Consider the following 26,399-nt stretch of genomic DNA (forward strand, 5'->3'; position numbering starts at 1 on the left):
GAAGTGATTAGCTGGTGAAAATATCGGGTTGAGTGTCTCACGTGTTGGCTTCCATGAAACCAGCCCAGCCGGGAGAACTCCTCACCAAAGGAGATGACTCTGTTTATCTCTCTACAGACTTTAGCCGGTGAATATTTCCATAAGGCTGCACAGGGTGGACACATCGAAGGAACCTTGTGGTGTTCTCTCTATTATATCACAGGAAACCTGGAGACATTCCCTAGAGATCCCGAGAAGGCTGTCGTGTAAGAACCTGTCAGCTGTTGTGTACAAAGGGAAAGCCATGTACTTTATTCACTGTGCCTGGAAATGGAGTTCCCGTTCTTTGTTTTGCAATTTTGAATTTCACCTTTATTTTTACCTGTTGTGCATGCACAAACTTTCAAAAGCCACCTCATTCGACAAAGTGAAAATAAGTACATTTTAATGGAAACCCAAAAATAATAATTTGACATGGGAAAAGCAGAAAATCTGCTACCCCACCCAAACTACTTCTTGTTCTCAAGAATAAGTCACTTTCAGTCTTTTCATTATTTCTTTACTGTTTGCCCCTCTCTTTCAACGACACGCTCATACTATTTCTTATTAGTTTCATTACAGGCTTTGTCTAATGATGTCCCTCTATGAAAGATGTAGTTCCCTCTCATTCTGCCACCACCTGCTATCCCACACATCCACACTTCCCGCCTTGTGCCATTTTCCCATAAATATATCATTATTTTGGTTAGATTAGTATCAGGGTGCCCATTATTAGGACCATGGGAATCTGAGGTACAGTTGACCCATGTGTTAGGCTATGAGTACTTTCTTTTTCTTACACAGATTTTTGTGTTCTGTGGAGTAATAATTATACTTCATAGTTCTTCAGGTGCTTAGCTTTCTGCATACTTATCATTTTTCATATGCTTAAATCTCCAAATTCTCCCACAGTTGTCTAAATGTCTCCTCAGTATGTCTAGACCCACCAGGTATTTGATTAACCTAATCTCAGTGACATCTCTTCTGGAGTCTTCCCTCAGGACAGAGCTGCCCTGATGAAGTTAACCCTGTCATCACTGTGGGGGGTTTCCTTCCCCTTCATCTCTGTCTTTTTGGGTTCTCCTTGCTGGACCCTATTTCTTCTTCTTTCTTGGTTTATGCCTATGCTTTTGTAGAGCACATCCTACAGTAGCTTCCTAGAGAATGGTGAACAGGAGGCACATTTCTGAGACCATTGCATATCTGAAAATGTTTTACGGAGGTTGGCAAATAAAGGCCCATAAATAACATGCGGCCCACCCTCTGTTTTGTGTGACCCCCAAGAGCTAAGAATGCTTTTTGCATTTTTAAAGGGTTGTAAGACAGTTGCACACACTAAGATGAATACAAATAGAAACCTTGTGTGGCTCACAAGGCTTAAAATATTTATTATCTTGCCTTTTACAGGAAAAAAAAAACAAGACTTTGCAGACCTCTGCTTTAGACCACCCTCATACCAGTAGTCTGGCTTTACAAAAGGTTTTGTTTCATAAGACATTTGAGAGAAAATCCAACCTGACCTGAACTCACTGATAAAACTTGACCTAGACAGACTTGAAGCTTTTTATCAATATTAGTTAGAATGTTTGATGTGAACATTCATATGTTTCATAAATTTTTCTTTTGTTATTGATTTCTAGCTTAATTCCACTGCAATCAAAGAATGCATTCTGAATTACTTCAGTCCTTTGAAATTTGTTGAGGCTTTCTTTATGACAGGATATGGTCAATTTTGCTACACCTGATTTTTTTTGCTTGTTAGAGTTTTGTTATTGTTGTTGTTGTTAGAGTTATATCTTTTTCCAGCCTTTACTTTTAATCTTTTCTTCTTTTAATTTTAATGTGTGTCTCTTCTAAGCAGCAAATAATTGGGTTTTGTGTACTTTTTATTCAGTTTGACAAGTTTAGTTTTTTATTGGGGTATTTAGACCATTTACATTTAATGCAACTGACAGAAATATTTTGTTTTAAATCTGCCATTTTATTATTTATTCCTTATTTTTCTCATCCATTCTTTGTACTTGTTTCCCTTTTTCTTACTTTTCCTTTACATTAATCAAGTATTATTTTTTTATTTTATTTCCCCTTTCTATTAGCTTGCTAGTAATATATCCTTATAATATTCTTTTAGTGGTTGTAAGTCTAAAGATTACAACAGGCCAGTTCATTATTAGTAAAAATTCTCCAGGATAGATTAGAGAACAGAAAAAAAAATGGAGAAACCTTAAAATAAATCAGTAAATACGTTTTAATGGAGAGAGTACTAACTCTTGGTGAAGATGATCTATTTTCGTATCGGCAGGTATTTTTCATTAGGTACATTTCATGTCCTTATTTCCATACATGATATTTCCCAAGCACTTATAAGAAAAGACACTGAAAGCAATGTTCTCAAAATGCATCTTTCTTTACCTTCTTAACGTTCAGTTCTGGTTTGTTGCTGTGTAAAAATTCTAACAAGCAAAATAATCCCCAAGTGGAATTTATTGAGATCATATGAAGAAAAAAGCAATTATTTAATTTGCCATGGTTTGGGTATTTTCTCATTCCTTTTCTTTTCAGATGGGCAAAGCACGTAGCTGAGAAAAATGGCTACTTGGGTCACGTCATTCGCAAAGGCCTCAATGCCTACCTGGAGGGCTCATGGTAAGCTGGGGACCCACGTTAGAATGAACTTTCTCAGCCCGCAATTTGTCAGTGTAGTCATATGAGATGGAGTCTTAAAATACAACCGAAAAAGCAATTTGCAGGGAAATCACGACCTCCCAGTAATGATATTCAGAGTATCACAGACTGATTGGCTGTTGATTAGAAAACATAGCATTTCCATGTTTAATTATACACAAAAATTAGTTCTCTAGGGGAAGTGTCCACATTCATCAAGTTGAGAGACACATGCATGTGTTGACTTTCCTCTCCTTCAAGCTTGTTCCTTTTGGTTTTAGAGTGGAGACAGCACAAGGGGTCTTAGCTGAACCTCTGCCTCTCCCTGGCAGGGCACAGAAAGTTCACAGGAAGCAGAGAGAGCAGTGTGTTTAAGGCTCAAGCTACATCCTTCCACTGATATGTGACTGCATCTTTTGTGGCCAAAAGCCTGGGATTACTGGAACTCACTCAGCAGACCTCAGATGTCACAGCCAAACAGATTTTCCATTTTAACTTTCTTCTGATAGAATTAACAAATTTCATCCTGTACCCTATGGGATGAGATACTGCACTAAGGACTTGGAGATGCTCCCTATTTGCTGTGCCTTGATTTTACAAATAAGGGCACATCTTTCCAAACTGCAGACTCCACCTGATTCCATCTTTCTGTTTTCTTCTGCCAGCCCTGCCACTCTGTCTTACTTTTCCACTGGGCCATCTTTTCTTGGCTGGATTATTGCCTAAGTGATCTGGGTATTTCAGTAATAACTTAAAAGGGTATGCAAATCAGCACATATCCCATTGGTCCACTGCCTCAAAAACATTAGACCAGACCTATCATAGAGCATACTCTGACCTGAACCTTAATTAAAAATTAAAATACAAGTCCAAGAGAACATTATTTTCTCCTTTGGTCCATAGTGCCTGCATCATCAGCAGATAGCATGTCAATGAAAATTTTAAAGGAGGCAGGGAAGTAAACCCAATGAAAACAGCACCAAAAGGAATGTTTGTTATTATCATCCTGTGAAAGTTTATTATCTGTGGCCTCACTTCACACAATTGGGAAAAAATTTTAATGAAATTATTATTTTCCACTTGATACACCTTATAATTTTCCAGTGTTTTATCTTGTCTCCCAAGTGAGCTTCACTTTGTAAAACTCCCAAATTTGAATTTAATTTATTCTCTACTTCTCATCTTCCAAACTTCCCACCCTTTTTTCCCCACAAGCTTTTTAGGGGAGAAAGGGCATTCAAATACTGAAGTGCATATGTAGGTTTTCCCAAAGAAGGAGCACATCTGTAAACACCCCCACACGGACATACACACACACACACACCCCCGAAGATGCTTGACACTATTTTTCCCATAGAGTGTCTATTAATAGCTTACATTTCTTGCCTGCTTTTGAATTTAACATCACAAAGCATTTCAGGTAGCACATTTTAAAAACTGGCTGGGAAGGTCAAGATGAATTCAGATTTTTGTGACCTTTCGTCTTTCTTACAATATTCAGCCATAACACAAGATTGATTTTTTTAAAAGACTTTATTCATTTAACAGAGAAAGAGAGGGCACAAGCAGGGGGAATGGCAGGCAGAGGGAGAAGTAGAATCCCTGCTGAGCAGAGAGCCCATTGAGGGGCTCCACCCCAGGATCCTGGGATCATGACCCAGGCCATAGACAGACGCTTAACTAACTGAGCCACCCAAGCACTGCACCTCATTTCTTTCTTATGCTGAACTATCTGCAGTTTTTTCACATGGACTGTGTTTTGTAGGACCTCTGGATCTTTGAACTTGCTGTTTCCTTTGCCCAGAAGGCCTCCCTAACTCCTTACTCCTGTTAAGATCAGGATTGCTCTTGTTGATTGCCTGGTGATTTGTACCCCAGGGCCCAGCACCTGGTGGTACCTGGGAAATGCTCAGAAACAAATGAGTGCATGATCTAAGGCAAACAGAACAACCCTAACTCAAGATACATGAGCAGTATATAAAGGGCATGAAGGATTCTGTGAAGGAAAAGACACTATCTGGTTTGTAGGACTTAGATCAGCCTTCATGATGGGGGTAGCAGATGACATGGCCTTGAGGGGTGGGTGAGATTACCCCTTGACCATGCAGGGAACAGCATTTCTAGTGAAGGGAACAGCAGAAATGAAAGGAAAGAGATAGGAAAATTCTGGATGAGTCTGGAAAATTTTAAGCCACTAATTTGCCTTCAGGTAAGATTTGTAAAAGGGAGTGACAGATAACAAGAGCAAAGAGATGCTGCTCTATGGAACTTTGAATGTCAGGTCATACACTTTTTACTGAATTTATGTGGCAGTGGGGAGCTATCGATAGTTTGAGGAGAGGGTAGTGACATGACAGAGCTGGGTTCTGAGATGTCTAACTAGATGGCAAAGAGAAGGGAGAGTTTGAAAGGGCATGCTGGGTCAGAATCTGGGTAAAAAGAGCTGACCATTTGAACTGGAGATGTGGCATAAGCCAGTTGAGTTGTTGTTTTTTTTTTTTTCTACTTCTGTCATACAGTAGTTGATACATATGAACTGATATGTGATACATATATATAGATTCTCAGGCATAAGGATAAAATGAACATCTGTAGCCCTATGTGAGAAAATGAACAGGGTGCCTGGGTGGCTCAGTTGGTTAAGCAACTGCCTTCAGCTCAGGTCATGATCTTGGAATCCCAGGATCGAGTCCCGAATAAGGCTCCCAACTCCATGGGGAGTCTGCTTCTCCCTCTGACCTTGTCCTCACTCATGCTCTCTCTCACTGTCTCTCTCTCAAATAAATAAATAAAATAAAATAAAATAAAAAAAAGAAAATGAACAGTTGAAACCCCCTGCATTTCCCTCCCAAATTAAACCCATCCCACCCTTGGTCCCCAGAACTAACCATCACCCTGAGCCTTGTTGTTGATCTCCCCTTGCTTTCTTTATAGTCTTGCTCTACATGGATTTATTCTTTTTTTTTAAATTTATTATAAACATATAATATATCTTTATCCCCAAGGGTACAGGTTTGTGAATCACCAGGTTTACACACTTTACAGCACTCACCATCGCACATACCCTCCCCAATGTCCATAACCCCACCCCCCTTCTCCCAACCCCCCTCCCCCCAGCAACCCTCAGTTTGTTTTGTGTGATTAAGAGTCACTTATGGTTTGTCTCCCTCCCAATCCCATCTTGTTTCATTTATTCTTCTCCTACCCCCTTAACCCCCCATGTTGCATCTCCACTTCCTCATATCAGGGAGATCATATGATAGTTGTCTTTCTCCGATTGACTTATTTCGCTAAGCATGATACCCTCTAGTTACATGGATTTATTCTTAAGCAGTAAAGTTGTTTGGCTTGTGTCTGAGCTTTCTATTATTAGAATCATATTACATATAGTTCAACTGCCTTTTTTAAAAACCGAACATTATGTTTCCGAGATTCAGATCCCTTGTTGCATGTATCTGTAGGTCATTCCTTTTTATTTCCGTCATTGACCATGCTTTACTTATCAGTTCTTATTTTAACACGTTTGAGTTTCCCTTTTTTTGTTGTTTTTAAGAACAATGTGGCCATGAACATTTTTTAGGTATATCGTGACATACATACGAAAAGTTTCTCTAGAATATAAACTTAGGAGTAGGGTCACTGGGCAGGCACCTTATAAGATAGTGTTCACCTTTATAAGATAATGCCAGCTGTTTTCCCAAAGGATTTTACCAATTTACTCGCCTGCCAACCATGTATACATTTTTGTTTCTCCATATCCTTGCCAATCTTGGTGCTGATGCTAAGTATTAAGTTTCAGTCTGGATCCAAAGCCTTTTTCCTATCAACAGGAAGAAATATCTAGTATCCATTATAATGACAAAATCCTCGTCAAAATATATTTGAGGCAAAGTGCTTCTGTTTCCTCCCATTCTCCAAGTCTGAAGCCCACCCTGAGGTTAAATAGGAAATATAGGGATGTTGGCCTCCCCACACTATGATGGGGCTTTTTTGGTACCATCTATTCTGCTGTAATAGAACTAAATCATCCATCAATGTCCCAAGTCCATCCCCTTTTTCATTTTCTGTGAGTGAATTCATTCTGGACGTTATTTTCAAATTACATGTGTCAGTTTGATGAGCTTCTGCTTTTCTGTGTTGTTCCAAGATTCATACAGGATAGTTTAAAAGAGGAGCGTGATTGAGAAAAGTGCTTTTTGCTGTATAGGCATAATACAGAAGATACTATTGTCATGCCTCAGGCTGTCCTCGGACACCAGAAGTCAGTGAAGGAGAGGCTGGCTGTCATGTTTCATTTCTCTGCCTTCCCCCATGTGTGTTTTATCTGTGAGCTATGTGTTTTATTGTCCTTTGTCTTAAATATGCCCCAAATATTTAACCCAGGAGGTTAGCCAGATTATGGTGGGCTTGAGGCAAGACAAGTAGGCATGCCAATTTCCAGTTGAAAGAGATTCACCTTTCTGCAAGAGACCAGGGGGCCTGAGTTCCATGGGGAATCCCAGGATTTTTTTTTTTTTTTCTATCTTTTCAGTTTGAGCTGCTTCATGCATTGGCAGAGAAAAGCACAAAGAAAATCATATAATTGTTTGGGAAGCTGCTCAGAGGTACTCAAATTCACAATTCACAGCAAGCAGCCCAAGGATTGATTATTAAGATGTATCATTATAAAAATTCTCTATGTGTATATGCTGAGGCGGAACTGGGAGGATAGCAAATATGTCCCCAAATGTGTTCTTTACCATAAATCCCCTCCTCTCCACGTCCACCCGCCACCCCCATCCCTGTCAGGATGACTGCCTGGGGGACAACTTTACTTTAGTGCCTTGGAAATAAAGCTTGAAGCTCTGGTGAGCTTCCTAAGCCTTGAGGAAATTCATGGAAAGGACAGTACAGCTTTGTGGCTTATCTTTGGGCTTCCTGCCCACAGTTAAGTGCTGCATACATGTTTGTTCCATGAATATAAATATAGAAATATCTGTAATTGATACTTCTGGGCACTCTCTGTTAAAACACAATTAAATAAGAACAAATCACTGGGAGGCTAAATGTGGGTAGGATTTCTGCAGAGGTGTCATTTCTCAGAAGTCTTAATAAGCTGAGAAAGTCTGGCCTTGAGAGTTCTAACCTTCCCCCACGGATGGTGGCAGTGTGGGAGTGCACGGCATTGGAGGATTGCTTCTGCAGGAGGGAAGACAGAGGTGGATTTCCCTTCAGTGCTTCTGTTGACATCAATGTTTCATAGACATCTCTTTCTGATGTATTTCAGTGTTTCCTCAAAGGAAATGCTTGGGAAATTCTATGACATTTCCTCTTGGCTTATACAATAATTGGACAGTGGAAGTCTTCCTATGAAACTCGCCCCCCTTCCCCTCCCCACCACCAAAGTAACTTTGGAGAGACGATCTTGTCTTTGTAAAGTTTGTCCTAGTGACTTAGTTCTTCTGGGAAGTGTCAGCCTCATGCCTCCCTCGCACATTCTAATCATCTGCCCGACTGCTGTCAAAGAAAACGTCATTTTGATTACATTTTAATAATGTGAGCCATATCCCATCCAGTTACAGTAGCAGAGGGACCTGGCCTGACATGTGACCTTGAGTTGGCAAGTCTACACCCTCTCTTTCCTGTACCCATTCCTGGGGGAGACAGGCACTGGTTCCAAAGAAACGTGAGATTGTAAGACCTTGGGAATGGGTCCCTGTTGTAGAGGGATGGGGACTTCTGACCAGGCCTCCTTTGCATGCCCTCCATCTGGGGTCTCTTCTGAAGATTCTTGTCACAAAACATTATTTTTGCCAGCTGTGTAAGAAAACACCTGGGCATCTTTTGTGTTATTCTTACGGCTGCCATTTTGGGCTTGTTATCTGGCTTGCAGTGCAGGGGACAGCTGCCCAGCCAGCCTCGTCTCTCTTTAGCATGAGTCAGGGCTAATTGGTCCACTGCCTTGGGTGTCTGGGAAGCCGAGAATCAGCTCGCTCAGCAGTTACATGGCCCATGACCTGCACTGTGTCCAGTTGAAGGTCTCACCATCCTAATTTGATGCCCAGTCACCTCTCTCTGTCCCTAGGCAATGGGCCATCAAAAGCTACTTTAACAGTGTAAAGAGCAGGATTTCAGAATCAGCTCTCCTAATTTCCCCAGCCCTACCAGAAGCCAGTTTTGGGGTGGAGGTACAATCAAGAAAGAGTTAACATCAGCTCCTGAGAATGCCAAAGAAGCTTGAGGAACAATGATATCTGGTCAAAATAAAATGTCACTCATAACCTGGGTGACACAAAGAAAATGGAGGAAATCATAGAAGTAAAAAGAAAAAAATAAAATGACTCAATTTTCACTACCTAGAGGAAAGTACTATGAGGATTTTGATGAACAGTTTTTAGGTTTTATTTTCTTTTTCTCTGCCTATATGCACCTGCATGAGCTTGTGAAGGTGTGCGCTCGGTTTTATTTCTGTATTACAAAAACGGAACCACTCTGTTTCTCATCCTGCTCTTTTTTTTTTAAAACTGAATGGAAAATTTTGCATAAACATCTTTCTATGTTTTTGAATTCTCTTCTACAATATCATTTTTAATCGCCTCATCTGAATGTGGCTGCACTCGGGGGTAATTTAACTACTCACTGATTTTCAGATACTTAAGTTGCTTCCAGTGTTTTTTGTTCATGTAAACAGCTCTGCCGTGAACTCTGTTGTCACAGAATCTTTGCGCACGTTTCTTGCTTCTTTAGAATAAACCTTCACAAGGGAGAACTGTTGGCTAAATGATGTGTGGATTCTTAAGTCTTCCTGCATTTAACGGTTGGAGTCACCTGCCCTCCCACAAGCATTGGCCATAGGAATATGTTCGTTTCCCCCAAACCCTTGCTTTTACCCTGTCTTGTGAATCTTGTGCCAGTCTTTCAGCAGATCAACAGTCCTCCGTCATTGTTTTGCCATCATTAACTACTAGCATTATCAAACATTTATTTTTTTCTCTGTGTGTTTGGTCATTGGTATCAAGCCCCTTGTAAACTCCCTCCCCTCTGCCAAACTTCTAATGCATCACAAAAACTCAGCTCTAATTAAGCTTGCTCAGAATCCTAAGCCCAATGAAGCCTTTCACAAAACAGGGACCCGAACACACAGGGCTTTTTCTAAATGCCACTTAGCTCTTCTAAGCTGGGATGGAAGGATTCAAGGACAGAAGGCAATAGACAACCCAGCCAGCATGCCACACACCGTTCGGCCAGTAGAGGTAGCTGTTGCATCAACTAGCTCTCCAACCTTATCAGTGAGTTCAGCCTTTAAGATAGAAAATAAATCAGTGCAGGCAGTATTTTTAACAACAGTATTTATTTTAAAACACACACACACACACAACAAACTCATGATTTTGTGGCTTTAAAAAAACTGCTTATTTTGTGCCCTCTTATGCTTGAATATAAAGCTCTCCGTGAATATTAGTAAGAGCCACTGTATGAAATTTATTATTAATCATCTATTTTTAGGCACGAAGCTTTGCTGTATTATGTTTTAGCAGCAGAAACTGGAATTGAAGTGTCACAGACAAATTTAGCACACATCTGTGAGGAGAGGCCAGTAAGTAAATGTATTCTTCTTGGAGTGGAAGCTCTAAGGTTAAGGATGATGAATTGGGTTTTATGAAGGCAAAATCAGTCACTTAGCTGAAATATATTAATGAATTAACTTTTTCTCCCCCTCCATCCCCTTAGGACCTGGCCGAGAGATACTTGGGTGTTAATTGTGTTTGGAGATACTATAATTTCTCTGTTTTTCAAATCGGTGCTCCTTCATTTGGTATGTATAGAAAAATGGGTGCTAAATTGAAGCATTGGAAGCTTTTAATCTTTAGTAACAGGGAAGAGATAACAGCTTTGTGTGAAGTATGATATTTCTAAACAATTAGGAAAGAGTGTGAAAAATCTCTACTATTAAGATCATGAGTAAACTGCTGTCAGCCTCCAGCAATGCACTTCTCCTCCTCTGTTGTCCACTGAATGCTTGAACCCACCATTTCTTCAGAGTTGGTGAGAATTCAAAAGAGAAAGCTATTCTGGAGAGATCCTCTGTCAGTCATTGGTGTTTTGCCCTCAGATACATCCCTGTCTTCCTCTGCTCTGCTCTGTATGGGAGAGGTTTATCCCCAGGAACTACAGTTCCTAGACTCCTGTGTTCTTGGGCATCTGATTGGTTTCAGCCAATGGGAGGTCCCAGCAGGAGATTGCTGGGTGGGAGGAAATGAGAAGTCCAAGTATTTCTCCTCTTCTCTCTCTACTTTGGGCTGTGTCTCCAGCAATGGCTATACACCCATGGTTCCAGTTCCTGCCTGACAGTCTTGAAATCTTTTGAACTACTTGGCATAGATTCTATTTTTCTGACTAGACACTGAGTGATATATACACCATTAGGCAAAACTTTTTCCAAGGGAAAAAAATAAAACATATGGCTTAAACAGAATGAAGAAATGCCCATCAGTCATAAGACTCAGGCAACAAAATTTCAGATGTCAAATAAAGTGCCCCAAACAATCTTGGCCAGTTGGACTGTAAGATTGCAGACTGGGATTTTCGCAGACGTTTGGGAGAGCTGCCCAGCAAAGCAAGAAAATGTGTCTAGAAATGGTGGTGCTCGGCACAAAAGGTTTTCGTTCCCCCACTTCCTGTCATACCAAGGAAACAATGATGTTGTGTGTTCAGGTCCTGGTAGGAAAAATTCTCAGTCATGTGACTGGGCCAACCCTTTAAAACATTGGTCTCAAATAAAACCACTTCACAAATGGGCCTGTGCTTTCTGTCCTGCAGCATATTTGAAAATGGGAGACCTTTACTACTATGGCCACCAAAACCAGTCTCAAGACCTTGAGTTGTCCGTGCAGATGTACGCTCAGGCAGCCCTGGATGGAGACTCACAGGTAACCCACAGAAAGGAGCCCTGGGTGATGTCTGTTTGTGAAGTTGCAAGACCTGGCTGGGGTCTTCCCAAGCCCTCCCGTCTTTATCTGCTTCCCCTTTCACGAAGTCATTTCTCATCCATTCTCACAGCTCTGTGAGGACATGAACCCTAATGGGGAACCTTTATGGAGCATTTGCTATGGTTGCCACACCATTTTCATAACCATCTCATGAAGGTGGAGATGACTATGACCATGTTATAGTTATAGTGGAGGATAGCAAGACTACAATCAGATGATAAATTGCTCAAGGCCAACCAATCAGGTAGCACGCAAAGCAGCCCGATCCTAAAGCCACGTCTGCTGGCTCCATGTCCAGAAGTCTTTCTACAAGATCCCATCAAACTAACTCCTCCATAGAAACTGAAGAAATAGGAAGTGTGGTCCAAATGACAAGTGATTTGCTCATAGAGTTGGACCCACACTTCAGTGATAGGAAGTTGCTCTTGGTGATTTTTGGAGGGGGGGTTCTTATTTTAGAGGATTTTTAAATGTATAGCAAAGTTGCAAAAGGAATACAGGGAGTTGCTATATACCAGTCACCCAGCTTCCCTGAATGTGACTGTCTTGCATATAAACACAATACCATTATCAAACTAAGAAGTCAGTCTTGCTTCAGTACCATTAGGTATACTTGAGGCTTTCCCCTGGATTTCACTCATTTTTCCACTAATGTCCTTTTTCTGTTCCAGGATCCCGTTCAGGCTCCCACATCACATTTAGTTGTCCTATTTCTTTAGTCTTCTTCAATCGATAATAATTCTTCAGTCTTTGTTTGTCTTCCATGACCTTGATACTTTGGAACAACACTGGTTGCGTATGATGTAGACTGTGCCTTAATTTGGCTCTGTCTTCTGCTGCCTCATGAATGGAATGAAGTTATGCATTCTGAGCAAGGAAAGCACAGAAGTGATGTGTCCTTCTTGGTGTATCATATGAGACATATATGACGTTAGTATATCTGATTACTGGTGTGGCTTGGTTATGTTAGCTTTTGCTGGGTTTCTCCCCTATAAAGTTAACATTTTCCTTTCTAATTTATATATACCCTGAGGAAATCGTTTGTAACTCTGCATGTATTCTGTTTCTCCTCAAATTTCTGTCCACTAGTTTTAGCATCCTTTAGTAGATCTTGCTCGCAACTATCATTAGTGTGGTCATGATGATCCTGTGGTTCCCTCTCTCTGACACTTGCTAATCAGAATTCTCCTGTGAGAATCTCAGGGTCATTTTCACAATGGAAGTCACAATGGTTGATGCCTCCTTTTTTTTTTTTTTTAAGTTTTTATTTATTTATTTGGCAGAGAGAATGAGAGAGCACAAGCAAGGGGAGGGGCACAGGGAGAGGGAGAAGCAGACTCCTCACTGAGCAGGGAGCCCAATACCTCCAACCCAGGCCCCTGGGATTATAACCTGAGCCAAAGGCAGAAGCTTAACTGAGCCACCCAGGTGCCCCATGCTTGATGTCTTCTTAGACACCAGGTTTCTGGTGTTGTGCTTCAGGGTTTGATTACAGAGCAAAGGTTGGAATCTCATCCCTATCTTAGTTTTTGTTTGTTTGTTTGTTTTTGTTTTTTAAGGAGGTACTATATCTGAGTGTTTCTTTACTTGGGTTAAACCCCATGTCTTTACCACTTCATTGCTATTCCTACCTGGCAAGTCACTGAATCACCAAGTTGGTGTTTTCTCATTTGGAAACGGGTTAATAATAGCATTTATCTCATAGGGATGAGGATTGAATGTTATTAGACATTCAGCACTGAGTACACTCAATGGACATGACCCTTCCTATAATTATTTCTTCTGGAACTAATCAGAGTTGATGCTAAAAGGACTAGGTATAGAGCCAACCTCCCTTCAATGATATCTGTTGGCACTCAAATTTAGGGGACCTATTTTATTTTCGATTCTGATGTTTATTTTTTGGACAAACAATGTTATGCAAACATTAAAATGTAATTTTAGAGGAAAATAAAAATTAAAGGATGCAGCCCATTTCCATGGTGGGGGCTTTACTCCCTCCTGTCTTCCCATCCCCCTCCAGCTGCTGTCTACAAGCAAGTTAACAACAGTGTCTGTGCCCCTTAAGAAATGCATCTCTTTTCTCATATTGCAGGGATGTGTGCATTTTACTGCATAGTCTCTGTAATTATTGATTATTCTTAGCCTCTGCCCCGTATTTTGTTGTGCGCATGGCTGTAATTTATTAAGTTTTATCTTATTGGTGGACGTTTATTCCCATTTGCTAATTTATTCATTGATTTAGCACCCATTTATTCAATCCTGCCATGTCTTAGACACTTCTTCGTGGTGGGGATGGGAGAGAAAAAGATAGACAATATTTTTGCCTTTGGGATTTATAGTCTATTAAGGAAGACACGGAGGCCTTTTCCTGTTGTTTTGCAAAGCTATTGAGTGCTTTAGTGGACATGTTCATACCTCCATCTTTTATCTCCATTTGAATAATTTCTTTATAATCTGAAGGCTTGTATGACTGAGTCAATCAGTCGAAATTATCTCATGGCTACATAATAATAGCATATGGCTGATATGCTTTTTGGAAGGGTTTTCCAAGGAATACCTTACCAAGCAGTGGTTGAGTGTGAGAAGAGAACTGAAATCTTGTCAGCATGGGATGTTTTCATGACTTCACTTTCAATTATTCTAGTGAAATATTTATAAGTTGATAACTTCCTTATTGTTTTATGTCGCATTGGTTTGATTACTAGTGGCAATGCACATTTTTACATAGACTTTATGATCATTTACTCATGATACATGTGGATTCTCTATTCATGTTCTTTTCCTATTTATCTACTGGAGGTTTGATAGTTTTGTTTTTTTTAAGATTTTATGTATTTATTTGGGAGAGAGAAAGAGCAGAGTAAAAGGGAGAGCAGGAGCAGGGGAAGTGGCAGAGGGAGAGGGAGAAATAGACTGCCCTCTGAGCAGGGAGCCTGATGCGGGGCTCAATCCCAGGATCCCGGGATCGTGACCTGAGCCAAAGGCAGACGCTTAACCGACTGAGCCACCAAAGCATCCCTGATACTGGTTTTTTTTTTCCCCATTTGAATCATAATTAGTTCTTTATACATTTGCCCAGTAGATAATGGACCTTAAGCTATTACATTGCATACAAATATTCCCCTAGTCTATTTTCCCATTTATTTTAATTTGCTATTTTTCCAAGAGGCATTAAAATCATAAAAGTGATTTTTTTTTCTTTTCTTCTAATATCTCAAATTTAAGAGTACGTTCCTTTTAAAGAGTGGAGAAAGAGTCTATTTTCTCCGTGTTTGTAAGTGTGTATTTTGTGTACATCTCAAAGATTCAACACTTTCATCTATTCAGAGGTTGTTTGACAGAATAATGAAGGTAAAGATTTCAGGCTCTGGACCCTGTCTGCTTGCATTTGAATTCCAGGTCTTGCCCCTGTCCAGCTGTGTTACCTTGGGCAATTTCCTTAACCTCTCTGTGCCCCAGCATCCTCACCTATAAAATAGAGAGGCTAATAGTACCTATCTCAATTTGCTGTTATGAGCATTAGGTAAATATACACACACACACACACACACACACATATGTGTGTGTGTATATATATAAATAGAACTGTGCCTCACATATAGCATCACTCAGAAAATGTTAGCTGCTGTTATGTTTTCATGATTATTGCATAGGATGGTAATGAGAGGCCTCGCATATAGAACCTGCTGGGGGTGATTTTCACTGAGATCCTTGTCTGTGGCAACTGAAATGAAAGGTCAAAGGGAGGATATAAGTCATTAAAACATGACCATGAATTCTTTGAAGGGCAACAATCCCGTTTCACTTGTAAATCCCTAGTGGTAAGTAACACATCATTTTTTGTTGATTTCTCTGTCCGGCCACATGCTCTGTTCCTGATGGACTGTGCCTCTCCCCAGATAGAGTAGCACCTCCCATTCTTTATGAAGCTCCTCTACTGTCAGGCTCTTAACTCTGTTGGTTTTTTACATTAGATCTGCACAGCCCATTAAAGCAGGTTCTACCTCAGAGGGTGGAGAACAAGGTATGTAACAGGAAGAGGTAGGGAATTGTATCTGAGTGGAGCTGTACCAAGAGGATAGTGAGAAGAAGTTTTCCACACTGGCCTGGGAGAGCAGAGACAAACCCCTGTATGTGACTTTGTGCAAGAGACAGATTCTCTATGTTAGAATGCCAGTCAGGAGAACATTCTGTTCAATTTCTGACATGCTGATGGTATCCCAGAGTGTAATCTGTAAGTGATAGACATTGCCTTCAACTTGGTATTCTGGTTTGTTGATGACACAAGGGCACGTTTTCCAGGGAGTTCTGTCTTGAGGGAGTGAGCAGGAAAGGACAGATTCCCCTGGTTGACTGGCTTCTGAGCAGATGGGACACAGCATTTTCTGAAAGCCTCCTGGTTCTCCTGCAAATAAATTTCTCAGATGCATATATTTAGGGAAACAATCCATCAATGAAGATGACAAAACCATCTGGCTTGAGGGACTTAAAAAAAAAAAAAAAAAAACCAAAACAACAACCTAGAGGTTGTAAAAGTTTACATTCTGATGAAGGGTCTGTGTCTGGGGTTTATTATAAGGAGTTGATGAGTTTGGTCTGTGGCTTGTTTTCAGGGTTTTTTTAACCTGGCTCTGCTCATTGAGGAAGGTGCTATAATCCCACACCATATTTTGGATTTCTTGGAAATTGACCCAACTATCCATTCTAATAACATCTCCATCCTCCAGGAACTGTATGAAAGGTGAGTCTGGAGCCTTCTTTAATGCTGTGGAATCTGGGGGAACCCAAGTGGGAGGTGTTCGCTTCTTGGTTAAAGTCAGTTTCTCTTATTATGTAACACCAGTTGTTATGAAGAGGGCTCAGGATTTGTTCTGATTCGAGAACACTCAGCTGGACCCAAACTATTTCCCTTTTTAGCATCTGAGGCTTACTATACAGAATGTGCTTGATCAGAAGTTAAAGTGCTGACCAAGGTTTTCCATGAGAATGGAAAGAATAATGTGTCTGATTAGACCATGCCTTTCTGCAGGATAGGGAAGGGTTCTGGTGTCCGCACTCTGGACCAGCACTCAGACAGGAGTATTGCTCTGGCGGCTTCTTGACCCGCTAGCTTTTTTTTTTTTTTTTAAAGATTTTATTTATTTATTTGACAGACAGAGATCACAAGTAGGCAGAGAAGCAGGCAGAGAGAGAGAGAGAGGAGGAAGCAGGCTCCCCGCTGAGCAGAGAGCCCGATGCGGGGCTCGATCCCAGAACCCTGGGATCATGACCTGAGCCGAAAGCAGAGGCTTTAAACCACTGAGCCACCCAGGCGCCCCGACCCACTAGCTTTTTATTAAGGACAGGACTGATCTTTTCCAGCCAGGAGCCTGGAATCTCAGGGTGGGCCCCAACCCTTTAGAATGGGCTTCATGTCTCTGTTTTTTCACCTCAAGCGTGCCTGTTTCCCCAAAGCAGGAGGGGAGGATTGAGGATCTGACAACGTGGGTCATGGGCGATGCCCCTGAGGTTTGCCGATCCCTCCGGATTCCCTTTCTTTTTGTCCGTAGGTGCTGGAACCAGAGCAGCGAGGAGTCCTTCAGCCCCTGTTCCCTGGCCTGGCTTTACCTTCACCTGCGGCTCATCTGGGGCGCCATCTTGCGCTCTGCCCTGGTAGGTGCCGTCTCCCCCAGCCCTGCCCTTGAGGTCCCTGCCCTTCATCAGCCATCTGACTCGTGCTTCGGATTCTGCAGATCTACTTTCTGGGAACCTTCCTACTGTCTGTACTGATCGCCTGGACCATGCAGTATTTCCAGTCTGTTTCAGGTAAAAATTTCTAAGAAGCTGGGGCAAGATAAAAATGGAGGGATTCTTTTTCCCTACCAAAAAAAAAAAAAAAGAGAGAGAGAGAGAGAGATGATCTCCCTCCTCATGCCTTTGACCACGCTATTTCCTTTCGTTAGATGGGTCCTTCATGGCGTGGTGGGCTCCCCCAGGGGGTACCATCATCTCTGGCTGATGGAAGGTCCCAATTACTGTCATATTTGTCAAAGTAAGCAAGGATTTTTTCTTAAATAAGAAGCTTTAGAAATTGAACAAAAGATGTCTTCTCCCATTGAAAATACATCCAGCATCAATATCCTACCTCTATTGCCCTAGAACCCAGCTTCTGAAGCCCCCTCCAGCAGGAATTCTTCCTATTTATTCCAGTCAAGGAATCAAATGTGTGGGATGATAAAGAAGCCCTCACAATGAGTAAAAATACCCAGCCATGTGGATTCAGAAGGAGGGGCTGAGGAGGAAGATGAAGTGACAGTTAGTTTAGTGTGATTTCCTCCGGTCCCTGTTATTTTTCCAAGCTCACGTAGGGCCATCGTTAAAGAGATGGACACCCACCGTAGCTTGGAGTAGCGGGCTTGGAGTCCAGGCTCGGCTGCTCATTCGTGGTGTGATTTACGGCGAGTTATTTCACCTTCCTGATTTCCCAATTTTCCAAGAGTAGAATTAGGTTATAATAGTTGCTATTTCCCAGGGATGTTCGAAGGCTTTGGTGAAAAACACACATGACAGTTACCAAAGTGACTACTGCAGGTAGTCTCGGCCGTTGTATTTACCTGGTGTATAAAACCCTCTGAGCAAATGTGAACTCACGTTCGTCTCCCCTATCAGGACATACGATGGAAGGCTTTAGTGCATCGTGTGGGATATCTCACACTTAGTAGGTGCTCAAAGTTGCAAACCTCAGTCGGTGGAGAATTACAATTTGCCGCCCTCTTGGACGGCTGCAGGACATTTACAAATGGGCAAAATTAGGACTGGACATGGCATTGGAACACGCGCTCAGCCCCTATCCATGTAGCAGATAATGAAAAGCCAAAGGAGTGCGTCTCGCCACAGATTTGGCGGTGGGAAGGAAGTCTCTGTTGCAAGAGGCTAGCGCAGAATCATTTCCCTCTGATTTACCTGAGGAGGTTAACAAGGAGCCATCAAAACTTGGCCAGATTTGATGCCCCGTCATATGCTGGCTTATAAATTTTCCTCATGCAAATTCTGTCCCGTCCCTAAATTTGTTGCCAGGTAGAGCACATTTATTTTGCATCTTGTCAGTGTTTTCCATTTCAAATTATCTTTGTCATTTTTACTCTGTAGAAATATTGTTATGATTATTACAAATGCAATTCCGTTAGAGGAGCTGAAAATTGTCTTTATGGTTTTATGCCAGCTGGTAGCCATGAAAATTCATGGGCTGGTGGAATTGCTTTTATCAGAAGCCATCTCTTTTTCCTGTCTGCATTATCAGTCTCTCCACATTCTCGCCTCCCTGTCCCTCCTACCCTTTGATAATTCTTTTTCCCCTTTGCTGAGTATCCTTTGCTCTTTCTCACGTTTTCTTCATTTTTTGCCAACCCGTTCACTTCCTGTGGGTGCCTCCCTCTGTGTTGCTGGCCTTAGACAAGTCTGGACAGGTTCTTAAAGTTAAGTTAATTCTATGCCCTTCATTTTACACATGAAGAGATTGAAGCCAAACACATGAAGGGATCTGCCCCAAATCACAAAATGATATCCAAGAAAGGACAGAGGGCAGCAGGATTTCAAACTTTTTCAGACTCGTGATACAGTTGACCCTTCAGCAACTGGGGTTGGGAGGGGGGTAGCTAGGGGCACCGATCTACCCTGTGGCTAAAATTCTGCATGTAACTTTGACTCCCCTGAAACTACACTACTGACTCCTGTTGACCAGAAGCCTCATCAAGAACATAAACAGTCGGTGAACACATATTCTGTCTGTTATACATATTACATTCTATATTCTTACATTAAAGTAAGTTAGAGAAGAGAATTCGTTGTTCAGAAAATCAGAAGGAGGGGAAAGTCCATTCATGGTGCTGTCCTATGTTTATCAACAACAACACCACAAAACATAACACAGAAAACAAAAAACTTGTGCAAGTGGATCCATCCAGTGCAAACCTGAGTTATTCAGGGGTCAACAGTATTTTAAAACAGCGGTTACCATTCTGCCTTTGACCTTGTTCCCTTGTATGAAAAATATTTCGTAGCACATTTCTGGGACCTTGAAATGAATGATAATTATCCTGCCTACCACACACATATTTTAAAAAGTAGCACCCTAACAGCAATATAAAGGAGAAATAAAAAGAAATGAATTATATTAAAATGACCCATATTTCAGTATGTAAATTCTAGCCCCATACTTCTTTACTATAATGTGCACAGGAATCACCCCAGGAACTTGTCTAATGTGAATTCTGATTCAGTGAGTCCAGGGACTGGCTCTGGGATTCCACATTTCTAACGAGATTTGAGGTGGCGTCCATGGACCACACTTTGACTAGGAAGGGCCTAGAAGTGTAAAAAAAAAAAAGGTCTCCACATTGCTTCCAAAACGTGCTATAAGTGGTGCCTACCAGCCCTCTTAGAACTAGTGTAAAGAGTTAAAATACATAGTACATTATTTTCATATTTTTAAAGTCTTCAACATAAATGCAAATTTGTCAGTAACTTAGAAATAGGGGGAACCCGGGTGGCTCAGGCAGTTAAGCCTCTGCCTTTGGTTCAGGTCATGATCTCAGGGTCTTGGGCTCGAGCCCCTGAATTGGGTCCCTGCTCAGTGCATAGTCTGCCTTTCCCTCTGACCCTCTCCCCTGCTCATTCTGTCTCTCTAATGAATGATTTTTTAAAAAAAAAAAACTTTTTTAAAAAGCCAAATTTTGAAATAGGAAGGTGCTCTTTCAGTGCCTGGGCAATGGGGCAGGAGCCAGAGGGGTACAGAAGAGCAGGAGAGTGGGTCAGAGGGCAGAGTTGCTGGGATTGGTGCCTGGCCCATGACCAGGATGATGCCTGAGGTCTCCTGACCTGCCCTGGGGAAAGGGGTGCCCTCTAGCGGATGCTAGTGTGAAGCAGGCACAGGAATGAAGTCTGGGTGCTGAGTGACAGTTAAGAGGGACCAGACTGGAAAGTTAGGAGCTTCCCTTAAATGGCCTTGTATAAGGATTCTTCTCTAAGTGAGGCATCTTTGTCATTTCGCGATTTGCATTTTTCTGGTCAGTTGTTTTTAAAAATTAGTGATTTATGGCCAAACTTCTAAATTGAACTGTCTATCCATTTTGCTTTCAGCTCCAACTACCTTCCTTTGCCTCCTGAGTTTACATGATCTGTGATATATAGTCCACACTTCACCGCGTTTGTCACACTAAATTGTCCCGTGTTCAGAAGGCTAGCAGTGTGAGACAGTAGCTAATACCACAGGCTCGGGAGTCATGTTGCCAAGGTTCTGGCCCTGACACTCACTGCATGACCTTGGGCAAGGGAGGGAGCCCATCTGTGCCTCAGTTTCCCTTTCTGTAAAGTAGCAGCAATAGCAGTACACCTACTTGCCATTGTAGTTGAAGGAAGCCAATAACCAGGTTACAGGGTGTAAAGTGCTTAGAACTCAACAAATGTTAGCTGGCAGCTAATACCCTGGGGGCATCCCACTTGCAGTTAAAGCACACCGACACCAAGTGGCATCTGTACTTACCTGGCTTGGGCTGAACCAGTAACAGACACAATTCCCAGAGCCCCGTGGGTTTTTCTGTGTCGTTAGACTCTTTCTAAAACATCAAACTCTTTTTTTAAAGCATCTGAAAGATATTGACCAGGCTCTCAGGAGAACCAAGACAAATATATGAAAAATATCGCATATCTCTTGTGCCCTTTAAGGGGACTTCTTTTTGTCTCCTGGCTGGCATTCTACCAGGCAGCTCAGTCTTTCTTGAGACCGAGGATCTCAAGAGTTCCAGGAGTTCCAGGATCCCTGGGTCTTGGGTGGCGCCAGGACCGCTCATGTGACCGCCAGCCTGATAGCAGAATGCACACTGCCCTGGGCCGCCTCTGTCCCTCCAAGTCCACTGGCTTTGCAGCTTCTGGTCACCAAGAAGTCCCATCGGCTTTGCAGTTCACCTTTTGTCCCCCCATGCTTTCTTCCTGAGATTGCTGAGGGGCCACGAGGTGAGGACTTTGCTGCCACCAGGACAACACACAACCAGGCTCAGCCACTTTCCCAGGCTCCAGACACTCCTCTGCCTACCTCGCTGAGTCTCTGAAGCGCTCTTCCTCTCCCCTCCCTGTTGGGGCCACCAAGCATAATTGCCTTAATGGACTCGGGCTTTTGGGGGGGAAAAAAAAAACAACAAAAAAAAATTCCCAAGCAAAGTATGTCTAGAACAATTTCCATTTCTGTCCCTACCAAACAAAAGTCCCCCCAGAGACTGAGAAAGCATGGGGGCTGGCTGGCTGCCCGGAGGAAGGCAAAGAGAGGATGGGGACAAAATGGAAGGTACCCCTCCAGAAAGAGTCCTGCCTTACCAGTCTTACCGGAAACTTGATGTCTCGGTAGAATGCACAGCATAGAGCGAGACCTGGCTGAACTAGCAGGCCCTGGGTATGACGAGGTAACCTCTTAAACCAATGTTGTTCTATTCAAAACAGCCAGAATTGAGGCCGAATCATTCTTTCTGCCCAAGTGGTTAGTGCAGTGGACTTTGAAAACAAGAAGGATGATATGACCAAGATTAATGAAACTGTTTCTGCTCTTTTCCTGTCATCTACATTTCCAGTGAATGAGGCTGCTCCTAAAATTACAGTGAAATCTCAGAAAGGGGCGTTCATGAAAAAAGTAGTAGCTTTCAAGTCAGAGCTATTTAATGGAGAGATTTCACTTTTCTCATCACCCTTGGCGCTGACCCAGTAGCTTTCCTCATGAGAAATGTTGAAATGACATGAATCTTATACTTGTCCTGGGATCCCGCTAGATCCAGAGGCCCAGGTGAAGTAGGCTAGATCTTCATTGCGTAGGATTTCTGGGGCTTCCCCCTCTCTGCTCCCTTCCCCTTGGACGCCATCTTTGCAAACATTCTATTAACTCGGGACTGACCCAGTATATTCCCTCATACTCTTTACTTTTATGCTCCCATCTGGCCACCTGGCAAGCACAACTCTTTCCTACAATGGTCCACAACAGGGGTTGGTAAACCTTTTCTGCAAAGGGCCAGATGATAAACATTTGGAGCTTTGAGGGTCATCTCAACTACTTGGCTTTCATTATAGGGCTAAGGTGGCCATTGAGCGCGCATGAAAATGAGTGGGAGTGGCTCATTTCCAGTTAAAGTTTACTACAGATGTGAAAAGCAAAATCTCTTTTGTTTTCACCTGTCACAAAATATTACTCCTCTCTTGATTTCTTTTCAACCATTTAAAAATGGAGAAGCCATTCGTAGACTGCAAACCATCCAAAAAGAGGCAGTGAGCCCTGGTTGGCCAGTGGGCTGGAGTCTGTCCCACCTTGGTCTACCCCTCTTAGGGCCAGCTTTCAGTTAGTCTCACTCAGGTACAGAAAATGGTCCCCCTCCCCCAAGTGTCAGGTAATACAAAAATCACTTCGATTTGGCTCTGGAATATGCTCTGTAATTTTTGAAACGGCACGCTTATTTTCCTGGTTACCTTGATTCCAGGCTGGTAATCAAATTAGCACACATTTCAGGTGAGCAGACACAAAAAGGCCACTTTAAAATTATGATAGGCTGTGGGGGGCTTGATCCAGTGATTGCGAACCCCCTGTTGGAAGGGAGAGTGTTCTCATGTGGGTAATAACAGATTCACTGTAGAAACATCAAGCGTTTTTATTATGTTCTTTCTTATGAGAAGATTTAAATGGTGGCAATGCTAATTACGCATTCCTTCTACATTTACACATTGGCACTTTTTTGTTTTAATCAGAAAACTGATTGCTGATTTATCTTGTTACCATGGTGATTCAAACTTTTTTTTTCCAGAGCTTGAAAGGGAAAAAAAAAAAAATGCTTGCCTTAGTACTTTGTGAACTCCCTCAGAGATCATCAGAAACATAAATCTCAGGCCCCAAGGGGGTCTCGGACACCATCCAATCTAAGCCCTTCAGTTCACAGATGTGGACATTGAGACCCATGAGATGCAAGCATTTTAGTACTGAAATGTCTGCCACTCAGTACCTACCCCAAAGTCACTCTTAGTGGCAGATAAATGAGACTCGCCTAGACCAGGTCTCCTGACTACAGCCAATGGTCTTTGTGCCATGTCACTGGGTCTCACGCTCCCTGCCTTGGTGAGATCACCCACCAAAGTGATGGCTTTAACCTAGAAACATCACATCGTTATATAATACCCTGGTTCCCCATCCTACCAACCATCATCACTGTCCTGTTCTTTCAAAACCATCTCCGGATCTGCAAAATATTCTGTAGCTCTGAGAAGGGGTTCCTAGGAAATTCCATATCCAGAACATCCAGAGGCTTTGGAGCTCGTTTCTGAAGTCTCTGGAATGGCCTTGTGGAGATGGAACCCTCGAAGAGTTTATCTAGAAGTCAGGTTGTCCATGTGGTGTCATCTTCTTAGGGTTGGTACAATCCAGGATGGACACTGGGCACCATTACAAACAGCCCCACCTACTGAACATGTCTAAGACTTGGGGACCGCTGAGCTTGAGTGAGATCCCCAATTAAAGACTCGTGAGCAGTCGTTTGCACAAACTCTGGCTACTGTGTTAGCCATGTGTCACACTGGTCCTCAAACTGCCTCCTCTGGGCACTTTGTATACATTAACTCATTTAGTCCTTGCAACAATTCAGCATGGGTGTAAATACTTTTATTTTCCCCAGTTTTTTCAAAAATTTTACTTATTTATTTGACAGAGAGAGACACACACACACAGCAAGAGAGGGAACACAAGCAGGGGGAGTGGGAGAGGGAGAAGCAGGCTTCCCGCCGAGCAGGGAGCCCAAGGCGGAGCCCCATCCCAGGACCTGAGCTGAAGGCAGACGCTAATGACTGGAACCACCCAGGAGCCTCGTATTTCCCCCATTTTTTTAAAGGCAGAAGGAGAGCAGGGTTTTGTCCAAGTCACATAACTGATAAAGAAGAGTGGCCAGTTTCCAGATCCCACGATCTTATGAACCAGGGTGCCTCTCAGCCTCGGTCTAGAAAGCGGGGTGTGCCCATTTCAGAGCTACTGATATTTGGAGCCAGATCGTTCTTTGGTGTAGGCAGGTTACCTCATGCATTGTAGGATCTCTGTGACCTCCCCGGCCTCTACCCACACTCCGCCAGCAGCAGCCTGCTCTCCAGCTGTGACCACTAACAACATCTACCAATGTTGCCCACTGTCCCCTGGGAACCCAAATTGCCCTTTGAAAACTGCTGACATAAAGTACAAAACTTTAAAGCTTCCCTAATAGTTACGGTGGTTCAACCTTCTTACTAAAGGTAGATTGATAAATAATTAAACCTAATAATTATAATTTCTAAGACTTATATGCATTTATTTAAATAACATAATTTAAACCAAATTTGATACTTCATCCAGCGAGAGTAAGAATGTGAATAAAATGAGCATTCCTTTCTGATTGACTGGTATAATTCGTGGCTTTCATTGTGTCAACACCTTTGGAAAAAAAGAGATGGCCAAGGAAACATAGACCAGAGAGTCTTTCCCTTTCTCTCTCTCTTTCTTTCTCGCCTTTTCTCCCTTTCCCTTTCTTTCTTTTCTTTTTCTTTCCCTTTCTTCCTCTCTCTTTTTCTTTCTTTCCCTTCCTTCTTTTTTCTTTCCTCCCTCTCTCTCTTCCTTCCTTCTTCCCTCCCTTTCCTTTCCTTTCCCTTCCCTTCCCTTCCCTTTCCTTCCTTCCTTCCTTCCTTCCTTCCTTCTTCCTTCCTTCCTTCCCTCTCTTTCTCTCTCTTCCTCTCTCTCTCTCTCTCTTTTTCTTTCTTTCTTTCTTTTTTTTAATGCAGACATTTGCCTGGACATCACAGCATAAATCCAGAACTTAGAATCCCAAGACGTCAGAAATGGTTCAGAGATCCTTGAACATCTATTCCAGTCCTCCATTTTATAGGGGACACCAAAGTCCAAGGAACCTAGATAACGGTGTAGAGTTACTCATCTCTTAGTGTCAGGGCCACTGGACCAGAAGCATCTGCCCTGGCTTGCAGGGTCTAGATGTGGTTGTGTGTCCTGCATTACACTGGTTTGAGTACTCAGCACCTGCTGTCCATGTGTCTCTGCAGCCAGCGGTTCCCATCCAACACCAGCCCGAGCCTCCGCAGACCCCACACCTCTCTCCACAAGTCCAGCTGTGACTCCAGCTACAGATGCCTCTGTTCAGGACCAGCCCACCGTCTGTAATAACGCAGAGCCTCGAGAGTAAACTGTGCACTCCAGGTCTCTCCCGATGAGAGAGAACCCCGACAGCCGCTGGTATTGGAAAGCTGGGGCTAGGGCATTATACTGAGAAACACATTACATGTCTTGTCAACTGGATGCGAATTTTGCACTTGGTGTCTTTTTTTTTTTTTTTCCCCATCAAATCTGATTACAAGGAAGTACCCAGTACAGGCAGTGGGTAAACCAAAGGTTATCAAACAAATACAAGGAACATCCTGATCACAGGGGTGTGTTGGCGAGGTTGACTGGGTCACGGCAGAGTCCCTCCCTAGTGACTATGTGTATGAGGGGGTTATGGTTTGCCCTGTGGCATATCTGAATCCTTATACACTGAGATGTGTTTTAAGAACCTTAGCCACTTATTTGTTTCCTTTCATTAAAGAACAGAAAATTGTGACCTCTCTATCAGTTTGAGAATCTTTTGGGATGTGTGTTGGCCACAGCACTGCTCCTCTAAGTCCAAAAGGCAGATTTCAATTGGACTTCCAAGACCCAGCAGTTCTAAGGCACCT

The 26,399-nt window shown here is 42.5% G+C and overlaps 1 protein-coding gene across 1 annotated transcript in view; it reads left to right on the forward strand.

Moving 5' to 3' along the window:
• The window catches only part of LOC111149097 (SEL1L family member 3), a 99,873-nt gene extending 73,888 nt beyond the window's left edge, over positions 1–25,985 (forward strand). The window contains exons 16-24 of the mRNA XM_022506013.1: positions 118–245; positions 2,581–2,664; positions 10,168–10,258; positions 10,393–10,477; positions 11,482–11,591; positions 16,268–16,395; positions 17,204–17,306; positions 17,387–17,459; positions 25,731–25,985. Coding sequence (XP_022361721.1) covers positions 118–245; positions 2,581–2,664; positions 10,168–10,258; positions 10,393–10,477; positions 11,482–11,591; positions 16,268–16,395; positions 17,204–17,306; positions 17,387–17,459; positions 25,731–25,870 — 942 coding nt within the window. The 3' untranslated portion in view covers positions 25,871–25,985. The remainder of the gene's footprint in view (positions 1–117; positions 246–2,580; positions 2,665–10,167; positions 10,259–10,392; positions 10,478–11,481; positions 11,592–16,267; positions 16,396–17,203; positions 17,307–17,386; positions 17,460–25,730) is intronic.
• The last annotated feature ends 414 nt before the right edge of the window (positions 25,986–26,399 follow it).

The sequence above is a fragment of the Enhydra lutris genome, unplaced genomic scaffold, assembly GCF_002288905.1.
Source record: "Enhydra lutris kenyoni isolate GAN:26980312 unplaced genomic scaffold, ASM228890v2 scaffoldscaffold21, whole genome shotgun sequence".
Lineage (NCBI taxonomy): Eukaryota > Metazoa > Chordata > Mammalia > Carnivora > Mustelidae > Enhydra > Enhydra lutris.